This window comes from Synchytrium microbalum (assembly GCF_006535985.1).
Source record: "Synchytrium microbalum strain JEL517 chromosome Unknown SmJEL517_scf0031, whole genome shotgun sequence".
Taxonomy (NCBI): Eukaryota; Fungi; Chytridiomycota; class Chytridiomycetes; order Synchytriales; family Synchytriaceae; genus Synchytrium; species Synchytrium microbalum.
The window spans coordinates 26,734-42,694 of record NW_022158380.1 but is presented as its reverse complement, the minus strand read 5'-3'; the positions used below and the strand labels follow the sequence as shown (position 1 = coordinate 42,694).

Below are 15,961 nucleotides of genomic sequence, written 5' to 3'. Positions count from 1 at the left end.
AACCAACTACAATGTACTGGAACAATCGCCTTCCCTCGATGATCCCCTACAACGGCACGTGCATCCAGCCATCCACGGCATCCATCTGTCTGACCGCATTCTGCTTTGGCATCCTCGTCGCTTGGTCCTCCTACATATTCGCACTCGCAATCGTCCTGCTGCAAAAGAATGGATCAAAAGCAATCTATATATTGAATGTACTCCAAGCTGTACTGATCCTCCTCAAGATATCTGCTGCGGCTGTATACTCGATCGGGGATGACTTGTACTGCTATCCAAGATCATGGCTGACTTCCATCCCTGTTGCCGTCGCTAATGAGTTGGTGGTATGTACAACATGGGATGGCTTTCATTGATGATTGTATTGTATTGTAATGTGTCCTATTATGTCATGTTGATGATATTGTATTCCTTATAAGGACCTCAACTCATTCTCACTAGTACGTGATTCTACTCTTGACCCTCCTCGTCATGACCCCATTCAAGAAACTATGTATAGCCATATTCGCAATCGTCCTATCCTCCCACTTTGCTATCACCGCCGCCGGCGTCGCTATTGCCATCCGCGCAATAGACTCTTCGGCAAGGTGCACTGATACTTACAATGGCTTCTACAAGCAGCAGGTATGCTGTATATTGGTATTGTGAGGTGGAATTGCAAGTGTTGGCAATTGAATGTCTTTTGAATGCTTATTTGTTGTTGTGCTGTAAAGTCGGGTAGAGTAATGTAGTGCCAATTCATGAATGTGACGTGGCACTCAAAATTTGGCGTCGTGCTTGATGGTGTATTTAATCTTGTTTTGTATAATGACATGGACGCGGCATCCCAAGTTTGCATTCCAACTTCTCACTATGTCTTTTTTTTGTGCTTTTGTCATTGCAAGAATGCGTTCGTTGACCGCTTTATAAAGTGCAATTTGGCTGCCAGTCAGCAGTCAGATGATAGTGACACGGCCACCATATGTGCTTTCCTGCCCCTTGAATTTGTCTTTTTTTGTTGTTTGTCAAAAAGCCTTCACAACACCCCTCCCTCTCTCTTTTATAGTACACACTGGAAGCCTTCCTCGAAGTATTCACCCTCATCATGCTCCTCCACGCCCTCAATGCAATGGTAGGCCACGGCTCCACAATCCTCGCCAAAACAGAATCAATCCTCAACGAATTCAAATCTAATGCCGAATTACGTGTCTATTTGGTCCTAATCGTCATTGGGATGAAGATTGTTCATACGTGGGCTTTCAATGGAGGGTTTATGATTGGGATTTATAATAGTATTACAGTGAGTTACAAGGGCTTGTGTGTTGCATCTTGACTGCTTTGAACTGCTTTTTTTTGGCTAACTCATATCGACGATTAGTTCACTCACGCGCTTGATCTCGCTCGCTCTCATATATGCTGCTGGGCACTGGAACGAGTCAAGCGACGTCTGCAAATGAAGGCAAAGAGACCTTCTACTACTGGGTTTCTTCGACCAATGGCTGGTGTTGAAATCGCTGCTGATTTTAGCCCGTCTCCTCAAACTATTGATTCGGTACGAGCGTGATATGTGTTTGAGTGAGGAGGGGTGGAGTTTGGTAAATCACTCTTTCAGAAAAGTTGGGGCGGCCAAAGAAGAGTATATTTGTATGTTCGCATTCATGTTGTATATTATGAAGTTGATCCTTACTGTTTGCAATTACACGTAAACAGTAAAAAACCTTGTGTGTAAAACTTTTTTAAATAATGAAGAATCCTCATTCGTTTTGTAACAGCAATCAAATATATTGAGCTTTAAGTGTTTACGAGTCGAATTTTGTAACCAAAAAAAAAGACCAAACCATCCAACCGTGATCACTTCCCATCCAAAAACTCCTCAATAACACCCAGCCCCTCCCCACCATCACTATCATACATAATATGCCCATGTCCCCGCAGCACATACCACCTCGCATCCGGAATCGCCTTCGCAATAACATCCCCCTTCTCAACCCCAAGCAGCCGGTCCTTATCCCCATGAATAACCAACGTCGGAACACTCAGCTTCCTAATCTCCTCCGTGACGTTGAAATTCGCACATGCGCGGATTTGCGCGAGGGTTATTTCTGCTGGTCTGCGTCTACGAGCCACATATTAGCACAAAATCCATATACGATTGAAAAGGTATTACTTACTTGCTCAAATTAAAATCAATCAGATACTCGACCTTTTTCGGATTCGCGTGCATCCATTCCGGCGGGTAGTTGAGCGAGAGCGTTGCATGGAGTGCTTTGCGCTTATCCTCCATTGTTACGGTACTAGTCTGCGTGTTTAGCGCGGATTGTAGCTGTGATGGACCCGGGTCGACGGCAGACGCCGTGCCGTACAGGACGAGTTTGCGGATGGATATGTCGGTGCGACCGTGCAGGAGGAGTGCGACTTTTTGAGATATCATGCCGCCCATCTGTGGTAAGAAAAATGGGTGTTAGAGCATTGTTACATTGAAAAAAAAACACACAACACGAAAGTTTGGATGTCGGATTGTGAGACTTGTGGGGGGGTTTCATTCGCTTACAGAGTTTCCTAGCAAGTCGAAAGACTTGAATTTCAGGGCTTTTGCGACGTCGATTACGTCTTGAGCCTGTAATAAGAAGGTGAGATTAATTGACGCAACCAAAGAGAGTGACAGATGGGAATGTGTACCATGCGATCTAACGTAATACCCCTCTCTGTACCAGCAGGACAGAACGAGTCATTGATGCCCCGATTGTCGATTACGATTACGGGGCGTTTGCGTGATAGTGCTGTTGCCAAAATGTTGGATGTCAAATGTGAAATGTTTCATTTAAATAGTAAGCAGGGGGGGCCTACAGAATCCGAAATCTCGCCAGTCTTCTTTAACACTGTATAAAATTCAAATTAGCTTCTTTTTTATAATAGGCAACAAACCATTACAAGAAACAGAAATGCAAAGTACCCGTTGAGTCCACGAACCATGATGAGAGGCACATTTTTCGATGTGGTTGCGTCGATTATCTTGTATGCGATTTTGCAGCCGTCTGGATATGTGATGAATTTAACTGACATGGTGGCCTAGGACGTTATTTGGATGTGTTGGGTGGTGATGTTTGGAGAAGTAGCACTTTTGGAGGGTGTCACCAACTGTTTTCATGGTAGATTGGAAAGGTGCCAGGTTTTTGCGCAAGGGTATTTGAGTTGTTGAATGGGGCTTTTTGGTATCGCGCTATTATTTTGAGTGCAATGAGAGGGCTTCCACGCTGCGATCGATACGAGGTTTGATGAGGAAAACAGGGATATATGGAAGGTTTAAAAAACCACGTTTATAGTACGGCCACTCTCAACATCACAAGCTGAATATGCTGTATTTAAGCAAGGCGGTTTTTACGTTATCAAAGAAAACGTTAACTTGTTCTGGAAACAAAACTGGATTTTCCCTCATTTGTTAATCCAACCTGTAAATGTGAAAACACCAACCCCCCCCCCCCCCCCCGGGAAAACTGATTACTGGGTAACAAGCCACAGCCAACTGCCTTGGATTGTCCTTGAGAAACAAGGACCATCATCCAAGACTTTGACAAACCACTTCAGGTAGTCGTTTTGCGATATCAGGTGGTTGGCGAGCTTTTGAAATGTGACCTGCAGTAATAGCATGACTGGTGAGTGCATGTTAATACAGTTGGCATAAATCCATTTGAATTTCATTTTTATTGCGTCCATCACCGACAAGCAACCAAGGAAGAATTACAATGGCACTTACTTGATGATAACACCTCCCAGATACTGATCACTAAAGTCAGCACAATATCGAAAGCAACAAGCTTCAGAAAGCCCATTCGTCTCTTGACTTCCATTGGTTATTCCTGTACCTTTCGTTTCAGCGATAAATCAGCTTTGTGAGCACCTTGCCGTTTCTTGAGCCTCAATAATGTTGTGGTTGCTGGTGATGTGTTAAGTTATCTTGCACCAAAACGAAGAATTGCGTGGGTTGCAATCGTCTTTTCTTTTGTGCGGGGCAAATGCACCAAAGTTTGCTTGTTATCTACATTGAGTCAATGCCACGAGAGATGTATAGTCAATTCAGACTGTCGAATGCCTAGTTACAGGATAACATGTTAGCTACATTGCAGATAAGCAAAAGAAGTCGTTATAGAAGCTGTACAGTCCTGAATACGACTGGAGCCCAACAATACAATGCATGCTGGATTTGACGTTGACTTTCTTCCATAGCACCAACTGGTCCCATTCCCTATGATACGAATAGATTACAGCGAGAGAAAAAACCTACACCTTCTCTGTACGAATCATAGGTTGTGACTGCACACTTCCTTTACCACGGATTGAGAGAAACGTGTCTTGTAAGCAGCATGCAAACAGCATGACAAGCATAACAAGTAAATTAAAATTCAAATTCAAAGTAAAGGGTGGGTTGATTTTCATGACAGCGACAAAGAGAACCAAATCACATCGATAATATCGATATGGTTGCGACCTTGCCACTCGGTCCAGTCTCCATTCCAAACAACCTCAAAAGCAAACGGAGAAACCACATCTCGTAACCGAAATTTTACATTGTTGGGGGTAAGCGTAACTCACTTACTTTGTTGGATGTCTTGCCCAACCAATTCGAGATGAATATCGTTAAAATACAGCATAAGAAATTTCAGGCTTCATGTCTCTGGATACATGGTCCACCGTCGAGTAATGGGCATTTATGCTGGTTTATCTTGACAGGTTGACCATCTTGCTCAAACCATATATGCTCTTAATCAATTTCCGTTGATTGTATCCTCCGTCATATCGTGCCCAACAAAAGAAATGTTGAAGAACGAGAAGTTGAAGGCTTCAATTTACAAAACACCACCACTCCATAATTGGGTCTAAATGACCCATAACAAGTCATCTCTTTTAAATGATATCGCCTTTTGTACTTTAGCAATTCATTATCGTCACTTTTACATTTGTCTTCGTGATGGATTGCTGTTAAGCGCCCGTTGGATATACGGTAAGCCTCCGTTCTGACCGAAAGAAATCGAGAAAACAACAACGATCTGAATTGGTGAAGGAATTAGTCAACTTTGAATCTTCCCATCACAATTGTATTTTTTTGTTGTTGTCACCATACCATCTCCATACGGCTGGGTAACAACTACGAGACCTTCAAAGTTAAATACCAGCTCGGCAGGTTCACATGGCGTACAAGCGACTCTGACTGCATATTGCATTGAGGGCTGTAGGGAACTACCAGAGCACGACGGCGAGGATGTGTTAATTTTCTCCTTGCATAAAGAAGTTTACACCAAACTGTGGAAGGCATTGCGTCGGAATTCGTGAATTCACAGGTGGTTGACTATACTATTACTGGTTATCAGTGCCTGTTCTTTGGCGTCGGCAATGGGCAGTCTTTAAGAGCAAACCCAGCCATATGCCCTTATGAACGAGGCCATGTGATTTTGAAATAACGATCAAAGTAGCTCACAGCTCGCCCCTTTGCAAAACTGTTTTACAACGTGTAGCGATGATAACATGTGTGCTGGATCTTTCGGCATTGGGCTGCTTTCGAGCGCGTTTGGGCCAGTCAAAGATTACAACAATAAGCTTCTATTATCAAATCAAGAGCGGTGTGAGTATTTTACAGCTGCGATCGATATGAATCTGGCAGCAAAACCATTCAAACACGAAAAACGAAACTCTTGGGAATCACGTATGAAATACCAGGCCAAGGGTGACCACTGTGACCACTTACGTATCGAAAGACGATTGACTAGTTTCAGAGGGCTAATAAAGAGTGCCCAAGCATTTCTTACACCTCGTCCAGAAAAACGAAGGGCAAACTACTATTCCCGAACCTTTTCCCGTGACACTTGCAAGCACCACGAAAACCGTTGCAAGAGCTGTGAGAGAAAGGAAGCAAAGGTACGTCTTATACTGCGTTGTAGCTTGAACTTGTAGTTCTATTTACTTGGTTTCCGACGTGTGTTTGGCCAGCTACCATGACATTGTACTCTGAAACGAAACGGACAAACTAACATTTTGCGATTTCTTATCATAGTTTCTATATCGACTTGACCAAATAACTCATTTCGTCATGCCTCCAAACGTTGAATTCGAATCCTTCCCGGATGACGCTGACTCTAAAGTGGTCCACGAATATGTGCCATCGGGAATTTCCATGCTACCCAAAATGACTGGTCGAGAGTGAGTGTGTCGCTAATTGTATAGTATTTGTATATTTCTAACGGTTTTCCATCTCAGCACTCCCGCTACAGGTGTCGACAAGTGGTTGGAATGTCGACGAGCTGATGACAAGGTTCCTGACAATCTTTGGAGAGTACATGACACTTTGGTAGGGATCGTTGCATTTTTGTTAATGAAACTTTATCTGGAAAATGCTCGCTATTATGGTGTCTGTTGCCGAGAGTATTTGAACGAATCATATCTGACTTGCTCTCCTTTACCTAGTATGATTTGACAGACTTCCTCCCTAAACACCCCGGAGGACCTTCTTGGCTTGTGTAAGCCAACCTGTAATAATGGCCAGCCTTGGAAAATAGTTTTCGCTGATTCGTCTTTCCTTGATATTATATTAGACGCTTACGCGGCACAGACATCACAGAACCCTTTGAAGCCAGTCACTTGCAGATTGAAAACGTTCGAGCCATCTTGAAAAAGTATAAAGTTCGAGAAGCTGATACTCCTCGATACTCGCCCATTACTTTCAAAGAGGTAATAAAACTCACTCATGACCTGGAATGTGTTCTGACAAATAATCGCAAACAATAAAATAGGATGGATTCTATGCAACATTAAGAAGACGATGTGCCCCTATAATCAAAGCAGCTGGCAAAGCCCCTTTAAAGCAATCACAACGTATTGCTGATTCCTTCCTTGCTGCCTTCATTGTATTGATGACTGCTACTGCATACTTTAACAGTTTCGCATTGGCTGTTGTTGCTGGTGTTGTTGCCGCATTGTTGTCGGTGACTTCTCACAATTATGGTCATCAAGGTAACCAGTGGTTGATTATTTATTCAAATTCCAAGAATTCTAAAAGGATTTTACAGGCGACAACTTTAGAATGTACTATATGGACCTGACTGTGCTCAACAATGCTGATTTTAGAATGTCCCATGCTACTAGTCACCATGTAAGACCGTTAATCTATTCACCGGGCCATTTTTTAGCGGCCCACTAATACATGTGCAAAAAACACAGCTTTATCCAAACACAAACTGGGACTTGGAGCTCTGGGGACTCGAAGCAACATGGCCTCTCCTACCAATGACACCAGTAAACGAAGGAAAGCACACAACCAGCTTCCTCAAAACCCAACTCCTCTGGTTTATTGGTCTCCCTATATCTTGGGTTGTGCGCATGAAGGGGATGTTTTGGGATGGCAAGGAAGTAGTCCGTCCCGAACGATTCTTGATGCTCATTGAACTGTGGTACATGTTCAAAGTCTCAAACAGCTATCTATACCCAATTCCATTATTTGCTTTGATGCATTGCTGCAGTGCTTGGACTCTATTGTCCGTTGGCATGTACGCTTCCCATCACGTTTCAACCGATCATGGAACATCTTGGCATGCAGCTGACGATAACATGCCCACTGATTTTGGGCTTTTGCAAGTCGAAACTACGTAAGTTGTTGTTCGTTATTTCAGCTTGGATGACTCGTTGATCACTCTTTTGTTCCATCTAGATCTGACAGAATTGAAGTTTTGGGTAATCCTACTCTAAACCTTGTTAGTTTTGGTGATCACACGTGAGTATTCCCGATGGCACTGCCCAGAATGATTAAAAAAGACTCTCTGACAATAATTCGTTTTCCAGTCTACACCACTTGTTCCCAACATTGGATCACGCCTACCTTCCTCTCTTGTATTCTCCTTTGGTTAAGACTTGCAAGGAGTTTGGGGTTGAATTTACGTTCACCACCTATATGGACCACATAAACGGATGGTAAGCCTTTTGGTGAGACCTTCCATAGGACTGAGTCTGATCTGACACGTCTGTTTTTCGTAGGTTTAAACAATTGACTCGCAAGGAACCACAAAAGGATCTAGTTCGAGTAGGACGCGCTGTCCAGAAGACCAAGAAAGAGGAATAAAATCTCGTGTCTTGTTGTAGTTTAAACCTTGTAGTATGCCGAAATTAGACTTCAACGGTGTGTGTATTGCAGCTTAGTTTGAAGCGATTGGGCCGTAAAGGAGTGAGATTGCGATCGACATCATAGTTCTAGGACATAGAAAATTGTATTACGTCGGCGCTGGTAGAGTTCTTGGCCTGTTGTCCCTTGGATTTGGACTAGTTGAAGGTGAGCTTCAGGAACGCCGTGCTGTATATCGTAGATGACATTGAAGCATCGTCAATAGGCTATTTGAGTACTTATAAATTTGCATTCTAAATCTCTATATTCTATTCCATGTGCATTGGTGGCTGCTCTGTACTGTTTGCAAGAGATTATGTACGTATCGGTGATCATAGGAGGGTCCTCAAGTGGCAGGACAGCTCTTGAAATGGTGGATTTCTATCATGGAACATCTGTTCCTCTTAAGCAAAGAGCTTTTAAATCGACATCAAGACATCAAACTCTGAATTGTTAAGAAATCAGTCGAAGCTTCGCTGACAAACTTCCAATTTCGAATAGCTTGAGAGACATCAATTTGTATTGCATCAAACGATATAATCACAATATGGCCACTCCCCGTTCGTTACCTTTGGTAGTGCTGGACTGCATCATCGAGCACACGCACAGAACCACAATATACTCAACCGCTCTAGTATCAAAAGACTGGAATTCGGCTGCAATTAGAAAGCTATATAACAAAGTCGACGTCGGATGGCACGGCTTTATCAAATCCTTCAACTTGATCATAAAAGCAACCTCCTCAAACAAACCCGTATTCTCTCAAAACCCATTCATTTACACGAAAAGTCTTACACTCGTTATCTGGCCCGAAGGAGTGTCTCATGCCCGTCATCTGCTTGGAAAAGCTCTTCTCTCGTCCTGTAGAAATATAACTACACTCAACATTGGAACAGATCAGCTCTCACTCTTGGAGCATGTATCTCCAACTCTGGTATCCCTAAACATATTTCCAGGGTCTACAGAAGAATTTCCAGAAGTGCTCTCGCTAGAGGATTGGTTGCAGTTTGCTGCTGACCATCCTAGTTTGAGCGGATTGGAATTGAACGTCCCTTTTCCTCCAGGTCTGAATGCAGCACTAGAGAAATGGAATCTCAGTAGTTTTATCATAGAAAACGAAGGTGGTTTCGACGCCGACGGATGGATGTCATTGGTCAAGGGAAGCAAACTATCCCTCCGTAACCTTCAAATAAATAGCACGCAGGCTATGATATATTGTGCTGAACATGGATCATTCTCCAACTTGACCAGTGTGTCATTTGCAGAAAGCAGATTGCCGACGGGCTTTTTTGAATCTCTACACGAATGTTGTCTGAAGGTCTTGGAACTCTTTAGTGTTGAAGGGATGGATGTCCGAGGTACAGGCACTCGCAACTATGTATTCTTCATAATTACTAATTGGAACTTCCCCTAGATCTAGAGACTTGCTTACTTCAGAGCTCGGAAACATTACAAACGTTGCACCTATCTTTTGATGATCCAATTATAGAGCAGGCTATATTTCTTGAAAGCCGCTTCACATCATTGAAATCCCTTACCATATCTGATAATGATGCTATCATTGGTGGTCTCTTTATGTTATCAAAGCCTTTAGGGAGTCTCACCACACTCAACCTCTACGTCGATATACTCGAAGGACAGTTGGATTATGGAATCATACCAACGATCTTGCCAAATCTGCAGGAAATCAAGCTAACTGCAGCCGGTAACTTGGATTTGACTGATGAGCATATGGGCAAACTCGTAACAAGACTCCCAGACTTAAAGTCTATATGCTGCATCTCTGCTGATGCCGACGACGAAACCAGTAATGGTAGTGACGATGACAATGATCGTGATTCTGAAAGTGATGTCGATGATGATTATAGTGAGGACGACGATACGGACGATGATAACGATAATTGCAATAGTTGTGGCTTTGGTGAGTATGATTCCGATGATGAGGTTTACGGCACTCCAATCTTGTATAGTATTGCTTTGACGACTCTGATCTCATTACGATCGTCAAAGTCTCCAGCATTGAAACTTAAGGGAAAGGGAACTATACTATTTGTTGGACCAATTGCTGAATCTGTATCAGGCTGTCGTCGAGAACAAGGCAATCAGCTGCGAAGACGTGTAGCTGTTGATACCAATCGCAAACTGCTTATTGGCCGTGGTTGGAAGTGTCGTGTATCTTAAAGGGCTATAGTCTATTAGGTTGGATTCGGAAACTGTGCCTCAATGTCCTGGCCACGCACAGTAATAGAAGTTGAAAATGATTGCACAATATACAATATTGCAATTTAGCTGTTTAATCTGCCAACACCAGCAGCGAGTTCATCGGCGGACGCGTTGAATCCGTCATTGGGTTTGATGTTCTAAGGAGGTTACGTTTGTAGCGTCAGGCCGTCAAGGTGTGAGATTAGAGTGAATATTGTAGTTCTACGACATACAGAACTGTATTAGATCGGACCGGTGAGAGTTCCTCGTCTGCTACCTCGTGGATTTGAAAGTGAGGGTTTATATAAGAAAAGGCCAGTGGACGCAAGCACGACTTGGAGAATTTGGCAAACTGAGAAGCTTGTTCATTGTCCGACTTTCGTAGTCTTTAGAACACGTAGAATGTGCCTTATTCGACAGATTCAACCAACAAATGTCAAAGCTTGAAACTTCTACATTCAACTATTCAAAACACCAAAGCTGCAACAGCTTCAACAGCCTTCAAGAAGGCACCCACCACCCTGACGCATCACGTCACGAATGCCAAACGTATTTCACGTACAAGCGGCGAAAGTGCTCATATTTAAACCTTGCAATGCATCACATTGCCAACCATGTTCGTACATTCCCACTCTTCACCCGAAAACAATGATGTCTTGAAAAGCATCCCAAACAACCCACAGTAAACAGAGAGAGAAGAATGCTGTCATCATCCATGGAGCCAAAAGAAAAGCAGATCGTAACGATATCGGACTCTGTCATTGACAAGGTCGTAATTTTCACCAATCTAGTGCAAGTAAATCGCATCTTTAGAGCTCAGTTGAATGGAGAGCAAGGAACGATTTGTTTGAGAGGTTTGCCTTCTTGCTTGAGTAATCTTAGGTATGCATCAACTAGTCTGGGAGTTCGCTCTTTTTTTCTGTCAATGTTGTTGCGCATTGACTCACATTTCATTTGACATATAGGGTGCATGAAAAACACTCAAACGATATAATAGAAGTGACGACCCGATCGTTCCATATCGATGAAAGCACCACGAGCATCCCATCAAACAGGCTCAAGCTCAAAGACATTACAACTAGATTGAAGACAGCAGAGAAATCCCGTCATCGTGTCGAGACTCAACTGTCTGCATTGCAGTCGTATGCTAAACTGTATAACGAACAGCAGCAGAATGACTGGCTTGCCCAGCCCGGGTTTATATCCAACCTGCACGATTTCTTGGAACTGTATTCAGACACACAGCAGAAGCTTGATGAGAGTGTGCTGGAGATTGAGAATCAGATTGAGGATTTGGTTAATGCTAAACTCGAGTTGGAGATGGAGATTGGGAGGGAAGAGAAAGTTGTAGCGACGGAGGAATTGGAAGTGCTTGTTGTGTTGAGTCGTGTAGCCGAGACAAATGATACTTTCGTAGCAGCGCACGATGTATTCGTACAAGCTGAAGATCACGACGATAGTAACAGTAGTGCTAGTCAGCCCATTGAACTACATGTATCGTATACGCTACCGACCACTGAATCATGGACTCCGAGATACTCGCTGAATGTAGATACCAATAGTAAACGAATCCGACTTGTATACCAAGCCAGTGTTATAAACACCACATGTGAATCATGGACTGGATGTAAACTGGTGCTCTGTAATACATCGCCCTGTCTGACACTCGAAGCACCATCTATTAATACATGGCATATATCAACACGATCACGCACACCACCACCATCATCTCTCTCAGACTCACGCCTGAGAAAAGCCAGTCGCCAATCCCTCGTCCTGGACGAAATGGAATTAGCTCAAATCCGTAAACCACCCTCCGTAATCTCAGACTCTACAATCGAAGAATACCTTTCCGGAACAACCCTATCATCATCCCAACTACCCCAAATCCACACAAACCAAACATACACAGTCCGCTACGAAATCCCGGGCCACGTCTCCATCCCCAACGACGCCAAACCACACATTATAACAATCACATCGATGGAATTACGACCTGCATTCAAATGGACTGCATCGCCTCGTATTGATACCACGGCATATTTAAGAACTCGGGCGGCTAACGAGTCGGCTGATTTGATATTATTGTATGGACCTGCGCTAGTGTTTTTGGATGGCACATTTACGGCGAGGTCGATTATACAGACCACGTTTCCGGGAGAGGAGATTGAGCTGCCGTTAGGGCCTGATCCGGGTGTGTCGCTTATTTACAGGCCGTTGAGTAAGGTTGTTGACACTCAGCCTGGTGAGTTTCTTCCGTACATTGAATGCAGAGGCGTGCAGGGGCGTTGGTAGTGGGAACAGTCGGAAAATCAGGACTGCAGATGCTGTCGTGATTTGCGTTCTTTGCGACGGTTTTTTCTCCTCTATATCTTTGACTAAACACTTTCTTTTTCATTATTAGGTGGACTTTTATCTGGGAAGACAACAGTAGCAAGATACACCCAAATCATAGAAATCAGCAACTGCAAGAAGCTAGATGTCGCTGTTACCGTAAGCACATAATTCATATTCTACCTTCCTTTTTTTTATTGAAACCCCGCCCTCGAAACCAATATAGGTCCAAGACCACATCCCAGTCTCCATATCCGACAGCGGCATAAAAGTCCTCCTAACATCCCCACTCGTATCGCTCCTTAAACCACGTCTCGAATACGTCGATGAAGCCACATTGTCTGAGATTGCAGTCAAGTATGCACCTGATACCGGGAAATTAGAGTTTTTGGTTCGGATACGACCGGGTTTGAGACAGGTTATTGAGTTTGGGTATGAGGTTACATATGGTGTTAGTGAGCATATTGAGGGTATGTTGAAAGATGTTTTTTTTTCCCAAGCGCCTTTGGGCTGTTATAGGTCCGGTTCCTCACTTCTGTTTTGCTCACAATACTATTTTGTTTCTGTTGAAATAGGACTATGAGATGGGAACCCTCTGTACAAATCCAAAAACCCAGTGTAAAAGTTGTCCAGTACATCAGAACCAAAAGTATATCCAGTAAAAACCGTAGTATCAAAGTCTAGTGTTCGCATACCATAAAACTGATCAAACACATACCATTGTCAGAAATCTACTCTACTATATTATATACATGCACTCGACTTACACACTTTTTACACTCTATTGTGGTTTCTTGTTACCTGCAAACATCCACCACTTGCTCCCATTCTCACCACCATCACCATTTGGTACCGGCGAACCCAAAGGCGACACAGCATTCCCCTTCCTCCCTCTCACACCATCATACGACATTCGTCCCTCACTAACACCACCATCTACGCTCACCACAGCATCATCAAACGACTTTCTCACCAGCACATTCTCACTGACGACATTATGTATCGGTGGCAGACTCAACGGCGACGTCAGCACAGGCGAGGGCTGTACGGAATGCGTGCGGTGTTTTGCCGTGTTTATCTTATCTAGTGACGTGTTTGGGACTCCCAGAGACGGGAGTGATGTTTTTACTAGTCCAAGTGTGCTAGTAATTATAGGTGCTTCATAACTATCGAATTCGGTAATGATGTCGGCATCCATGTTTGTTTCGTGGCCTGGGAATTCAACGCCGAGGGTTGCGTACACCTGTTTTTCAGAGTCTGGTTTATCGGGGTGTCTCAGGATGGGCCGTAATGTTGTCTCTGATGTGCCAAACGTGGTGTATATGTATGTGAGGAGGTTTGTTATGGCCGTCATGTCGGTGGTGGTACTAGCGTCTTCGATGGCAGCTAGAGTTGGTGATGATGCTGGTGAAGCGGGTAAGAGGCGTCGCACACGGCGTGATGGGGAGACACCTGGTGATACTGGTGATGATGTGAATTGAGGGTCGAAGGCGTGTGTGAGGGTGGACCGTTTGTGGGTTATGAGGGTGGCTAGTTTGGATGTTATGGAGGATAGCAGGGGGCTGGTTATGTCTGGGATCTATAGAAGAGGGAGGTTGGGTGAGACTCTGATGTGCAAAAAAATCCTTGGATGTATTACGCACGTCTCGAAAGACTTGGAGGATGATGTTGATTGTATGGAATGTAATCTTATTGAGACGGCCAAGCCCATGGCATGGTTCTGCTGGTTCTCCTTGTGAGGATTGTTCTATGGAGAGTTGGACAGATCTGCTAATCACTGGTTCCTATGCAAGAAAAGAATCATAGTCAAGATTGGAAGGTCGCTTTTTTGCGCAAGATCTCATCAAACACCAAAAAATAACTCACCCTCAAATGCAAAACCCAAAACAGCACCGTATCAATCAGCAAGAAATGATCATTACAATTCCTAACACCTTCAAAACTCCCATGATTAATCTGATTCTTGAGCCCCACGAAATCCAGTTTCTCAGCTGGCGTCTTGATACCATCAAACGTCGCAAACGCTTCACATACACCTAATTTTACCGATGCATGCAATGTAGCGAGATGCGATATCCTGTGACATATCTCGTATACAATTTTCGGAATGTACAGGAGCCGTTGTGATTCAGTGGCTTGCAAGATACAGCGTTGGCGTCTCAAGAATTCCGAGAGGGTTACGAGCTGTGGCGATGATGGATCGTCGAGTATATCGTCTATAACTACTTCTTCAGCGGTAACGTTGAATGCCTTGCGTCGTCGTGGCACATGGAAGAAGGCATACATGTAGTGGTTCCGTTCTTCTTCGAATGCGTGCACACACAAGACCTGTTTCTTTGTTTGTAGCGATAGTGGGCGTTTCGTTCGCACGAGGGATATAGCTTCATCGGATGTTAGACCGTGCCGAAGTACGAGCACACATGCGATTACTAGTCCGGTGCGTCCTAGACCAGCGTGACAATGTATGGATATCTTTTGGGATGTGTCGAGAATGCGGGTTATGCATTGGACTATTTTGAAGAGGAGGTCGAGGGATGGCGTGCTCATGTCTTGCCAGCCGTAGTGGATGAATTGGACTGTGTAAGAAGTACGTGTCAGAGTTCTGTTGATGGTGTTGGATGAGCATAGAACATACTCCCGGAATCCGTGAATGTTTCAGGCAAGTATGATAGTCCACTTGAAGCTTCTATACCATGTCCACATAGTGTGTGTTCACCTTTCTCTTGTAGACATACGATTGCTCCTACAGTTGAAGTTGGAGATCAGATTATAGCTTGAAACTCAAACTTCATAGATTAAAAGAATTCAAACAATTCGCTCCTCACCAATGTTTTGATCTTTGAAAACTTGAATCAGATTGTGCTCCTTGATAAGTTGTGATGCTGGACGTTGCATTGCCAGTATCTGGTCGGTGATCCTAAAGAGAAGCCGCGTCAGAGATTGAAGATGTCATCACTTGTTCGCTCTCACCAGTTCGAGTATAGTCCTTCGATGGCATTTGGTGGAGCTGTCCAAAACACACAATTTTTTATAGTAGTAATTCAGACAGTCAAATACTTAAGAAAGAAGTGAGTGCGTGTAGAATTCTCTTACCTGTCCATTGTCTATAATCTTCATATTTACAAGCAGAGCCGCCACAGAAGGTGCATCTAATGAATTCCATCGTTTCTCGCTTTTTAAGGTTCAAACGTGATATTTGGCAAAAAGAACTCTCAGTACATGATTATATTTGTTCATAACTATATATCAAAGGTGTGCGGTTTGTTGTTGCTGTTTTACGTGTGTGTTGTCCTAGCTATAAAA

General features: G+C 43.6%; 3 protein-coding genes across 3 annotated transcripts; 2 read left to right on the top strand and 1 right to left on the bottom strand.

The window, feature by feature from the left end:
• Positions 1-38: 38 nt before the first annotated feature.
• Positions 39-1,543, top strand: SmJEL517_g04505 (uncharacterized protein; the record flags this gene model as incomplete). Its single annotated transcript, XM_031170433.1, has 4 exons — positions 39-326; positions 442-624; positions 1,046-1,279; positions 1,358-1,543. The coding sequence occupies 4 exons, from the start codon at positions 39-41 to the stop codon at positions 1,541-1,543; spliced, it is 891 nt and encodes a 296-aa protein (XP_031023551.1).
• Positions 1,544-6,061: 4,518 nt separating this feature from the next.
• SmJEL517_g04504 (uncharacterized protein) lies at positions 6,062-8,083 on the top strand (the record flags this gene model as incomplete). The annotated part of the gene is made up of 10 exons (XM_031170432.1): positions 6,062-6,171; positions 6,229-6,319; positions 6,436-6,488; positions 6,564-6,699; positions 6,762-6,981; positions 7,038-7,120; positions 7,189-7,613; positions 7,676-7,738; positions 7,807-7,935; positions 7,999-8,083. The coding sequence occupies 10 exons, from the start codon at positions 6,062-6,064 to the stop codon at positions 8,081-8,083; spliced, it is 1,395 nt and encodes a 464-aa protein (XP_031023550.1).
• A 5,356-nt stretch (positions 8,084-13,439) lies between these two features.
• On the bottom strand, positions 13,440-15,821 carry SmJEL517_g04503 (uncharacterized protein; the record flags this gene model as incomplete). Its single annotated transcript, XM_031170431.1, has 7 exons — positions 13,440-14,237; positions 14,302-14,442; positions 14,525-15,234; positions 15,294-15,401; positions 15,484-15,575; positions 15,629-15,665; positions 15,752-15,821. 7 exons carry the CDS (start codon positions 15,819-15,821, stop codon positions 13,440-13,442), a joined length of 1,956 nt encoding a protein of 651 aa, XP_031023553.1.
• Between the last annotated feature and the right edge of the window lie 140 nt (positions 15,822-15,961).